Raw genomic sequence first — 12,243 nt, forward strand, 5'->3', positions numbered from 1 at the left:
ATGCTTTCTAATGGGATTCTTGTTTATCTGTATGACTCAACTTGATAGTGACATAATATATTAGACCACTGAAGGAAAGAGCTACCTGCCTCCGTCTCTGCCTCACCAGATGCAAGCTCATTTTCCCCACTTCGGTTTCATTACTAGTAAAATGACACATGGATGTCCCCTCAACCCTAATGCAGCCATCTACATATTTACTGAGTCAGTGGTTTTGATTTACACATTACATAACAAATATAAAAAATGCTTTAGATGCCCACTGTGCTGTATAGTGAAGATACAGAAAAGGATGGTCAGATTTGGAGAGCTCAGACCTTCCACAAGATAATCTACATAACATTAGTTTCTTGTGACGATAAAATACCCACCATCCACTCTCTTTATTAGTAGTTCCACAATGGATACGGCTTCAGTCCTCACAGAGGAATAGCTCTTGTTTTCTAACAAAAAAAGAACCAGTTAATCAAAGCAACTCCCAACACCAGTTACATGTTTGTTACTGGTGTTTAATAATCAATTTAAATTGACAGATTTCAATCCTACACAAGCATGATTCCACATGCATCAAAACCTAAATAACTGTAAACACTTTCAACAAAATAGCCCGTTATAGATCTTAGTTAAATCAATGCGCCTCATTTCATCACATTTAATGCAAAGAAACCTTGTAACTACTGTGAAGACTGATGACATTTTCTTGGAGGAAAATGTGTGAGTCATCAGTTTAAAACGTAAAATGTAAGTGTGACAAATCGAAGGCAGCAAACCTAATGGAAATGTGATTGCAGTGCAACTTTCTGTCAATATTTCTGTCAATGCAGGGGAATCTTGCTGGTCCTTTTCCAAAAGTATCAACCTTGAGAGAAGAAACAAAACAAAAAAAGGCATCAATTTTGCTGAACTGGCTGCATGAATCATGTTGTTATCAACAGCACACGAGGGTTCAGACTCGTATCTCACATGATTAATACGGTGAAGCGCAGCAGCTGCAAATGACAGTAAATCACAGAAGTCACACCTTCATGCTCTATATGATCTGATGCTTTAAAAAGCTTGTTTTGAATACAAATATTACCTTTGTTTACTTTTCATTAATATCTCTACTGCAATAAGTGCCTCTGTGACACCACAGAACTACAGCCATCTTATAGAAAATATGAATACAAGCAAGAAATAGAACATGTGATTATTCAAATAAATCAATACCAATTCAAAGCAGTAACCCTGTTCTTGACATCATCTCTTACCCTTGGAAATAAGCCTTCATGGACTGGAGAACTCCAAGCTGTACCCTCCATGTGCTGAGCTTCAGTCTCTCACACATCAGCTGACACAGCTCCAACTGGTACCGCTCTGAGCAAAAGACAAGGGATAATGCATCACCATAGCACTGCCAACAAAGCTCACTCACACTGCTGATTACAGTGTTCTTCCTGAAGTTATTTAATGGGATTAATTTAGGAAAAAGTATGCGTTAGTCCTGGTTAGTTATTGCAAGCTAATTACATGTATAAAAAAGTAAAGTTGGTTAGTGTCTGTTACTGCATGAGCTCACATACTCCTGACACACCATACACTGCAATGGTCACTTCGTACCCTGTGTTGCCGAGTTTTTAGGCCAGGCCTTGCCAAGAGTTTCAAAGGCACAAAGCAAAGCCTCAGTCTTCAACTCCTTCCGTTTCTCGTCAATGTCATCCTCCTCGTCTTCCTCCTCCTTTTCCTTCTGGGAAAGCGCACTGGTCGGGGAGTTCTGCAATTACAGCACGAGCATGAGCTCACATTGCACACTTCACTGGCAGACTCTGCAAGAATGTATTTATATTTCACGTATAATAATGTGTGTTCTGTTAAAAATGTTTTTGGTATATAGTATTGAACAAGAGCAACCATAATAAACTAGCTGTAGACACATAATCTGCATTGCACTCACTGGTACTAATCAAAATTGAAAACATTAAAACTGGCTAAGATATACAAACATTTACTTCTTTACTACCTGTCAAATACAGCAAAAATCAAAATGTACAGCCATGCGTCGAGTCTATTTATTATTCAAATGTTTTCAAGGCTATCTTTTAACCCCACACTTTACCTTCTTTAATGACCTTGTGCATTATTAAGTACAGTATCTATATATCGATCATTTCTCTAGGACTAGAAAAAGATACTTAAAAAGGAGGCTGATAAGAGGCGCATTTTAAACCTAAACATCCTGCTTCATCCAGCTGCTGAAAACTCAGAAGTGGACTAGCTCACCCCACAGTTGTTTGCACCTAGACCTTTAATAACAAAATCTCACAGATTAGCCGTTCTTGGGGAATCGCTTCCCTTCACACCAGTCTATTTATTCTACCTTTTTTATTAAAGGAATCAGAATGTCTGCCAACTCCTGGAAGCGGTCCTCCTGGGCAGAGTGTAGGACATCTGCAGAGCATTTCAGAGCCGCCATCTTGTACACGAGGTTGTCTTTGCGGCACTCTTTCAGCACCAGCTCGATGATCTCGGGGATGCTGGGCTGGCCTGGCACGGATTTCTTCAGCTCTCCACTAAGCAGGGAGGAAGGCTACTGTTAAGTATTGTACCAGATTGCTATGGGATTCACTTCAATGTATGCATTTATGATTCAGTGCATTGTCTTTATTTGTAGCTGGATGTTGCATATTTGGTTTAAATTTAAAGACGCTCACCTGCATGCAGATACCACAGTTCCAATAGCCTTCAGTAATTCCTCCTGTTAGACAGAACAAAAAATAATGAAATGTTTACCGTTTTTCTGGATAAAGATTTCATACAACAAATCAACTTATGGTTGCAAGTCTTAAATGTATGCATAAAATAAAGTCAAAAGATCGAGGAAAATGTAACCAGAAGATATACATTTTTTTCCCCCATCAGAATTTTAGATTTTGAAGTTGGTCTGTACAGATTCCTGCTAATATGGTTTCCTCCGGTCTCAAACGTTATCTTTACATTTTTGGACCTCTACCACAGTTTTCAGGGGGATAAGCACAGGCTGTCACTGGAGGTATGCATTGCTGCACCCTCTACGATGTTGTGGGCACATTCCCTCACCTTCCCAGCCCACGTTCTCCCAGACAGGCCTTGCAGCAGGGCACTCAACACCATGCCCAGGTAAGGAGCCACCAGGGAGCCCGTCTGCTGCTTGGCGATAGATGCCATGGCAGCCGCTCCCTGGGCTTTCATCTTCCAGGACTGGGACTGCAGTGCTTTCTGGGTGATGGCAATCAGCTCGGTCATGTACAGTCGGATGCCACCGAAGCTTCCTGGAAAAGAGGCAAGAGGGTGACCAGGGGGCCAATGAAGTAACATCCATCCTGTAGCGATGTTAGCACAGGTGTGAAGAGCACAAATCCACCCCAGTAAGTTCCCATATAACATGAACATATTTTGTGGCTGGTCTATAAAAAGAAAAATAAAAAAATTGTCTTCCAAGGCTTTCCTGAAAGGAAATGTTTCTTAATTGCACCTAGAATGAGTAGAGGTAAACTAAATATCATATGGCTAATGCTGAATGTCAGTGTACGAAATTCTGTCACAATAGTCCAGATTTAGTCCATTTAATTTTCCTTAAAATGTGTAAAAAAAAAAAAAAATCCCATAACCTAATCGATCATATATACAAGTTCATCATGAGTCGGTTTTATAACAACTCCATACCAGGCACATGGTCCTGCCAGACCTCCGACCAGAGGTTGGAGTCCGCGTTCTCCCCCTTCTCTTCATCAGAAACCTCGTGCATTCCCAGGAAGGCCAGGGGCAAGGCTTGGCTGGCGTGGCTCTTCAGCACATCCGGACTGTAGTGCCCAATGGCATGCACCGTCAGTGCACATGAAGACTTATAAATCGGCTCTGAACAGGGGAAAAGAGAAGGTTTCTATGTTGACAAACTGATACAGGACTTTTAAAATCTAACAGTTTGATATCTTAAGGAGTTCATGTATTCAGGTTCATTGCTCAGAATGTTAGCTACCACATGAAGATTGTGTAATCTTGTAAAATACATCTTTCCTTCATGGCATCACCTAAAGTAACATCTCAAATCCCCAAAGACATTCCACAGTGAAAGTTTTTATTAAACTCTGAACTGTATACAGTAATGTGGTACAATTTCAGAGGAAGAAAGTCCATCCAATACATGAACCCTGAATGAAGGAGAGGTCATACCTTCTTTTTCCAGGTACCAGTCATTGAGCTTCTGCAGAAGCTTCTCCACACTGCTGTCCTTTGCAGTCTGTCAGATACAAATGTTTGATTACTTTGATGCTGGCCTGTATTAGAGGAAATTAAACTCTAACAAAGACATTATTTTTACTCACCCGGACTAAATGTCCCAGGGCAAAAGCGAACGATTTCTGTACAACACTGCTGCGGTCATTTAACCCATTCAGCAACGCACTCATCAACTTGCCTGCCACAAAAGACGAAGACCAATTAACAAATTAAATGAAAACTACCAAAGAGCAATATCAATTTGCTTTTTGAATAAAATAACAGAACATTTAATTTTTATAATTATGTTCAAACTTACATGTGTATACAAGAACGCCAATAACTAAAAGTTACATACCTGTATAAGGTGTCAAGTCCTGAGGGCATTGGATGGTCAGTGAAACAATGACACTGGCACAACCTCCCTAAAACCAAAACAAAGTATGGGTTTAATTCACACTTCTACTGACTGGTGCAAAAACCATTTAAGGGTGCAAAACAAAAAATCTCGTCTGCTATAGGCAACGAAACAGATAGGAGTGGGGACTAATGGCAAGTCCAAATCGGTACGGAATTTGATGGAATACAAAAAAAAAAAAAGAAAAAGAAAAGGAAGACAAGTCACCTTTGTGCCCAGACCAACTCCACTCTTCAGAAGGTCACACAGCCTTGGGATGAGCTCTCCTAGGACTGACACATCCAAGTGTTGCAGGCACTGAAAAACATGAAACATGGTCAACCATGGTAACAAATGGGTTGTGAAAACTGTGGCTCTCACTGAGCATCTGATCCAGTCAGGCACAGATACTGAGCATCATCAGGCCTCAGAGTGCCACACTGGGGACAGCGGGTATTCAATAGTGTAGCCCACCGAGAGAAGCGGGGGGGAGGAAGGGAATGCTTGTATTCTACATTTACATATTAGAATAAGACGTACAAAGTAATGTTGCAGAGACGCAACATAATGCAGAAGCATGAGGAGTCCTGAAGAAGGGACTTACCATGTTAATGGTTTCCATCATAGGAGAAGACTTGGCTGCACTGAGTCTTGCGGTTTCCATTGCGGTCTAAGGGAAGAAATTAAAGACAATACTTTTTTATTTTAATATAAAGTGATTCGCTACAAGAACTGGATTTATCCTATCAGCTTCTAAAATGCTTATTATTATTTCCTGTTTTAATTGATTCCTAGTAACAGGTGATCCATGATTCTGTATTCCATTACCATGAGCATAATATACACCTCCCCCTTACCTTTTCTTGCTCAGTGGCTCGTAGACTCAGATAGTTCAAGACCTGCGGCTCCAGCACGCTGAGGGACTCCAGCAGAGCCGGAATCAGTCTGGGGGCGTGGGGCTTCAACCGGCAGCCGGCACTCTTGCTGATCTTCACCAGGGTCTGAATACTGAAAAGACAATGAATTATTACACCCACACTCCATTGGCGTACACAGCAGTGAGGGGGGGAACTTTAAGCACAATTCAAATAAAAGCCAACAATTTGCATTATATTATATAGTTGGGCGCCAGGTAGGATAAAGCCTACCACAATTAATCATATATAAAATGGAATAAACCATATAAGAATAATATAACAAAACGGTTACCAGGATATATACAAAAATATAAGACACCTGACTACACCCTGTGCCGACTAACCCCATAACATGAGACTTCATTACATCAAGGGTAGGTGGTAAAGAAGTACAACTCTAGACGGCATACATAGAGCAATTTCAACTCGTAGTCATCAACAAAATTAATTGCATAGATCATCATTAGCACATAGATTATACAAAAATCTATTTCATAAATATAAATCACAATTCATGTTTTAAGTTCCCTGCCCACCCAAACTTCTGTCAATCCCGAGTGTTTGATCAATTTCCATAAAGAATAAATAATCACAATAAATACATAAGCATATAAAGATTACCAGCCATACATATACTCCTGGGTACTGCAAAACACACTACTCTTTACGATAACAAACCAACATTTTCTGTGCCGAGATTCACCATACTTGAGTAGGTTCACAGAAACCAAAAGAAAGCAATAACGCCATTTAAAATGCATGTAGCCATAAGGAGAGTGCAAACATTAACGTCCTTCTTTTAAAGTGACGTACGCAATAAATAAAATTGATTATATGGAGGAATTTATTGAACATTCTTTAATTCAGGTTGCTTTTCGGCAGCAGATGAGATCGTACCTGAGTGCTCGGACCTCGGACACGTTGCTCAGGATGCCCTTGTCCAGCAGGCAGGGCAAGAGGACCGCGACTGTCCGCTGCGCCGCGGCACTGGAGGGCTCGCACATCCGCACACACACCTACACCAGGGACGACAGCCTGTCACTTACACGGGACACACACGCCATGTTCTGTCTGATGGGGTTCAAGCAATTTGGCCAGAGCTAGAAAATGGCTTCTGGCCAGAGGTTTCACACTGAAAAAAGTATATTACACCTAACAGCGAATCTGCACTGTATCAGAAAAGGATACAAATATGCTAGTTATGTTCTAGAAACTTAAATTCAGGAATTTGTATTGTGATTTTGTGATAACATTACATATCATCAAGATTAAGTAGATTCAAGTTGTCAACAGACTTAACTGTATCCACTCACGGACAGCCATGGCTGAACCTCCGAATGGTGTACAGAGCAGGGAAGGAAGAGAGAAGAGAGAAAGGACTTACCTTACTAAGCGTTTTCAGGGTCAAATCAGCTGCCTTCCGGACAGATTCCTGTAGACACAAGAAAGATTGATTAGAAGGATGTGCCAAGACAGGGAGGGGAGAGCTTTGCATGACTCATCTTCAAAAGGCATGAAGTGGACATCAGATATGGAAAAAAAACAGATGACCTGAAATACTAATTAAAAATTGTTTTATAACTATGATATGCCGACTGGAAAACATCCATAACATATAACATCTTCTCAACAATACTAAGAATATTCTTTGTCGGATTCCAAGCTTTTCCATCAGAGTTTTCAATAGAATTTCCTGGAACTGGGGCAAAATAATCTTTGAGGCGTATAGCTGGGTAATAAGAAAAACACACAAAAAGGAAAAACAGTAGTTTTGATTCCACCTGGGACTTGTTCCCTGCATGCTCAGCCGTCATACACAAGGATATTACCTTGATGTCATCCCGCACCCTGAACAAGGTCTCCCAGATTTCAGGGAGTTGGTCAATGATGTCATCCAGTTGTCTTCCACGTATTAAATCATTAAGAGCCAAGCAGCTGCAAACGACAGCATGCAGGAGTGTAAGCATGTCAGCACGCCAATCCATGAACCATACAGGTGTTAATTCAGGATGAGAATTTCACACCCTAACATGATGCTAAATGTATGAAGCCCACAATGCCCCTGTGGTCTCCACCTTATGGAGCTAATTATTTTGAAACTGTAAAATACACACTATGAGGCATACCAGCCTAAGACAAGTCAATCCATATACACATTATGAAAAAACAAACCAAACGGAACTCAAAGCTGCCTTACCTTGATTCCCGGACTCTCCACATATTACTTGTGAGGTTGGATATAACATCCTGAAGAATATCTTTCAGATATTTATCAACCTGTACAGAAAAGTAAAGACATGTTTCTTCACAGTGAAAATAATTGGTATTATGACCAGCAAAAGCCTTAAAACTGATGCGTGAGACATGGATGTTGAGGTAGGGAGAAAGTGCAGCACATGACAGAAATAGGAAAACTGCATGTCAGTATAGACGGATAAAAGACATACCGCTGTTTTGTCTGTAACAAGAGCATCCCAAATGCTGGTCATGGCTTGTCGGATTCCAAGATTAGGATCAAACTGATAGCGGTAGAGACGGGGAACGAGCTGGGATAAGTAAGGGGCCAGCTGCTCCCCAGCTTTAGCTGCTATCATGTTGAATCCAAAGGCAGCACCCTATCAATAAAAAGTAACCAGACTTGAAGTACTTTGAAAACCTAAACTCAAACCACTTCATAAAATAAAATTATACATGGATATATAAATGCATAAATACAGATATTTCAAATAGGTTTACATTTGAAAGTAACAAACAACCAACAAGCAAAGATAAAATGCCAAATGACAATTTTATCAAGACTTTCAGTGGGACCGAGTATACTTCATACTTTAGGATATAAGGAATATGCACCTCTTTTAAAATTGTATTTATCCAATCTAAAATAATTGTTATACCTTTCTGGAGTTCCACATTGCATGATGATTGGCAAGGTTCATAAACTTGTAGACTAAGTCCGGTTGGTTGAGGTCACTGGCCAGCGCACACAGCTCTTTGTAGGTAGACAAGGTTTGGCTGCAATTTGTTTGAAAAGTAACAAATGAGAAACAATGCTACACAGCATTCTTTGAAAATTATTGAAATCTCTATGCAGATACTGTATATTCTGAAGACATATCTTTCTCCACAAAGGAAAGTAGAAAGGGAAAAAACAAAAATAAAAAAGCATGAATATTTTGACAGTTAATGGGCTCTGGAAATGGAGTGTGTGACAGCTCTGACCATCATGATATGCATCATAGATTATGGCATATAAATATGAAGCAAGTGACACTGCTGACAATACCCCGAGGCATTTACCAATACATGCTTCCCTGCACCACATTCCCCTCATCTCAGAGGGAGTTTTCCCCACGAAAACTAAAATTGCACGTTCTTTTGTTCTTGTTCACTTGCAATCCATCAACACATTCAGTACAACTCAGATTTGTATTTATTTATTTATTTTACATTTCTTGAGTGGTCAGAAACTAGGAAAATTGGAAATTGGAACTTTAAATTGCAATAATAATTAATGGATGAATTAATGAGCAGAACATGAAGTGCAACATTAAAATACATGCATATCATACAAACTTAAAACATCTTTATTTTGCCTTAAAAGATAAACAATATATGGTTTGCAACACTCACCCATCAGGGGTTTTGCCCAGGGAACCACCTTGGAAAACCTCAGTGTCCTCTGAGACAGCATGTTTAACCCTTGAGAACACAAAATAAAAGAATACACACATTTCCGTATTTTAGTAAGATCTCATGAACATCAAGCCTGTTTCCACCTTAAAACACAGGAACAAACAACATGCGTCCCATCACACTGCTATAGAGACAGCCATGCCAGGAGAGACCATCTCACCTCTTCCCCGTCATCAGCGTCTCCACCAGTGTGGAGACCAGCTCCTGTTGGTCCTGTTCAGTGCCTAGTTCATACACCAGCCCAAGGCCTTTGGACGCCACATCCTGGCTCAACTCTGACAACATTGAAACAAATACTGTAAATTAACAATATTCTATAATACACCATTATTAGTAATTATCAAGAAAATTGAATAAAAACAAAATGTAAATCGAAGCAGCTCTAAATTTAAAGTGTGGTACAAATATGACTGCATCTTCCAACTATACAGAGATTGTCACACAATATACTTTTCTTTTGCAACAAATTGTTTGCTTAGCAAAAAAACATGAGCAATTTTTAGCTAATTTTCAAATTTCACCAGCATAGCTGTACAGGAATGACAAGAGGCATCATGAGGTTTGTGCCGTAGCATTTTGTTATACTGGTAATTTCTGACACTCAAAATCAGGTTTCATTCAACCCGAGAAGTGATTACAATACTGCACTTACCATCAGGATCAGACAGGATGGAGATGAATGCAGTCTGGATTTCTTTCAGGTGCGACTGAAAAAAACATTTAAGCACAAAGGATATTTAATATGCAGAAAAAGTATTACACACATTTCACAATGAATCACAATGGTATTTAATTTTGCAGATAGACTGAACATTGCTATTTACCACTGAGAATATAACCTCAACATCAGTAGTCTTTTATCTGTCCCAAGTATAATATATTTGAAATGAATACCTGTGTTTTTAAGTGTGCGTGTATTCTCCTAAGGCTCCAATGAAACTGCCACACTTTTGCCTTGGGTTAGCAGATCTCTTCACTGAAGGTATCGAGGGCTTGGCATAATTGTCTTTTATCTATATACTCGATGAACTACCAGACAGAACACTATTCAAAGAATCTGATTGAGAGTTCCTCTGAGAATGTGCTACATGGTTTCCCATCGGCACAACTCAGAAGAAGATGAATGCTGAAATACCAGGCACAGCTTCTCGTATACCTTGATCTCCTTGTGCTGGTTGAGCTTCTTCACCAGGGAGAGCAGCCAGATGCAGGAGGCCTGGCGGACATGGGGGTTGGGGCTGTTGATATGTTTGCTGAGGATACTGTTCAGAACCCAGGGCACCACATCATTGGACTTCATATCTAAACGACAGGTTGAGTGTGTTCAGAAAACAGAAGGAAAGGGTCTAAAACGTTAACAAAGTATTATTTATATTATGCACATCGCAGATTATTTAAGTGCTGGTGCGACACTAAGAGGCTTTATTATTAAAATCAATTTCCACTTTGATGTAAACTTGTTGCACTGCTGGTTATTAACACTGGTAAAGCAAATCACGGGAGTCTAGAAATATGAAGACAATAAGACTCCCAATAAATTACTATGTATAGCAGCTATTTAAAGAGTAGACACTAGTAAGACAACAGCATGATATGCTAATCTCAGAAACCAAAAGAAAAAAGATTTACTACTTTGACAGGAATCATACCTGCTTCCAGAGATCTGGACTGAACTAGTAAAGGCTTTTGCTGCAAAACTGAGTTGACCAATGCAAAAAATACCTTTTTCAACTCCAAAAAAAAAAAAAGAGTCCAGTAAAAGTTGGGGCACTTACAGGACTGTTTTTCATGCTTTTCTGCTGTTTTGAAATTACTATATCATTACTCCCATGCAATGTACCACTGCTGCGCATGACCTCATACATAGTAGAGAGTTATCCACAGCCAACAGGGAACAACATTGCTGTTGGCGTGTTCAATAGATCTGCAAATATCTTTCACAAGTACTTTACATAAGTACACAGCCTCTTCCCCACATGTCCTGAGGAATAACTCACAATATGCATCTTCTAAACCCTGTGAAGGATGTCTTACCAGTGGGAGCAATGTACTCCTCTTCGTTGCAGGTCCAGGCGTCTCGTGCTGCGACAGAGCTGGTGCCCAGAGCAGCACTGGTTATGGCCTCCCCAACGGTGAACTGCAGCTCCACCTGTTTAGCCTGTTGGAACAAATCAAAGACTTCAGATCAATTAACTGGCCTAACCAATACAACACATGTTGTGTCCAAATGCCTTCACTGCAGACTGCATTCGGTTCACATTTGAAACTTATAATGAGATCACTAAAACAAAATTCCAGACTTGGATAACACTGGATATCTTGCCAAAATGTTTTCTAACACTCTCTACCAAAACCTTTACATAGTTACCCATTACTCATACATGCTGTGTGATATTTGACATACAACATCTACTGTTAATATAATAGATGACTGGTAAATCTCTCAGGAACAGTGTTCCTGACAATGGAGTCATTCCAAATTTAATGTATCATACAATGCACAAGACAATCTATACTTATATAATTAAAACCACAGGCTTCAAATACAGAGTTGTAAGTGAAAACCCTGACTGTTTCATACCTCCACTGAGTCCATCAGGCCTTGCAACAGTTTCTTCTGATGAGGAAACTCTCCATCTCCGACTGGGAAGTAACCCAGTGTCTGTATGGCACGTTCCTTCATCTGGAAATACAAATCAAAGCAATGCGATTGATTAGTAGTAAATAGACACCCAGAATTTAATTCGAACTAGTAACAGTACCCAACTAACAGTGGTTTCCAGACTTTACTATCGAAGTTTTTTTTAAACTAGGACATTCAAACAGTACATAAATGTGATGGTGGATTCTTAAACGTCAGCCTCAATATTACTGGTGTTCATATAATACTTTCTACTAGTACATATACAGCTCTGGAAAAAATTATCAGTTTCTCTGGTTTTACTATTTTAAGTATGTGTTTGGGTAAAATTAACATTTTTGTTTTATTCTATAAACTACTGA

The 12,243-nt window shown here is 39.7% G+C and overlaps 1 protein-coding gene across 1 annotated transcript in view; it reads right to left on the minus strand.

Annotated features, from left to right (window-relative positions):
- Positions 1–12,243, minus strand: part of ecpas (Ecm29 proteasome adaptor and scaffold) — a 32,608-nt gene that overhangs the window by 1,188 nt on the left and 19,177 nt on the right. Inside the window, exons 23-48 of the mRNA XM_066720360.1 lie at positions 11,822–11,923; positions 11,275–11,398; positions 10,397–10,542; positions 9,893–9,947; positions 9,401–9,515; positions 9,178–9,246; positions 8,442–8,559; positions 7,995–8,162; positions 7,745–7,824; positions 7,377–7,482; positions 6,932–6,979; positions 6,445–6,563; positions 5,488–5,638; positions 5,235–5,300; positions 4,859–4,948; positions 4,592–4,658; positions 4,341–4,432; positions 4,189–4,255; positions 3,682–3,873; positions 3,076–3,287; positions 2,691–2,734; positions 2,357–2,549; positions 1,600–1,753; positions 1,251–1,356; positions 771–859; positions 372–443 (exon numbers count right to left, since the gene is read on the minus strand). Coding sequence (XP_066576457.1) covers positions 372–443; positions 771–859; positions 1,251–1,356; positions 1,600–1,753; positions 2,357–2,549; positions 2,691–2,734; positions 3,076–3,287; positions 3,682–3,873; positions 4,189–4,255; positions 4,341–4,432; positions 4,592–4,658; positions 4,859–4,948; positions 5,235–5,300; positions 5,488–5,638; positions 6,445–6,563; positions 6,932–6,979; positions 7,377–7,482; positions 7,745–7,824; positions 7,995–8,162; positions 8,442–8,559; positions 9,178–9,246; positions 9,401–9,515; positions 9,893–9,947; positions 10,397–10,542; positions 11,275–11,398; positions 11,822–11,923 — 2,845 coding nt within the window. The remainder of the gene's footprint in view (positions 1–371; positions 444–770; positions 860–1,250; positions 1,357–1,599; positions 1,754–2,356; positions 2,550–2,690; positions 2,735–3,075; positions 3,288–3,681; positions 3,874–4,188; positions 4,256–4,340; positions 4,433–4,591; positions 4,659–4,858; positions 4,949–5,234; positions 5,301–5,487; positions 5,639–6,444; positions 6,564–6,931; positions 6,980–7,376; positions 7,483–7,744; positions 7,825–7,994; positions 8,163–8,441; positions 8,560–9,177; positions 9,247–9,400; positions 9,516–9,892; positions 9,948–10,396; positions 10,543–11,274; positions 11,399–11,821; positions 11,924–12,243) is intronic.

Source organism: Amia ocellicauda, chromosome 13, assembly GCF_036373705.1.
Source record: "Amia ocellicauda isolate fAmiCal2 chromosome 13, fAmiCal2.hap1, whole genome shotgun sequence".
Classification (NCBI taxonomy): domain Eukaryota; kingdom Metazoa; phylum Chordata; class Actinopteri; order Amiiformes; family Amiidae; genus Amia; species Amia ocellicauda.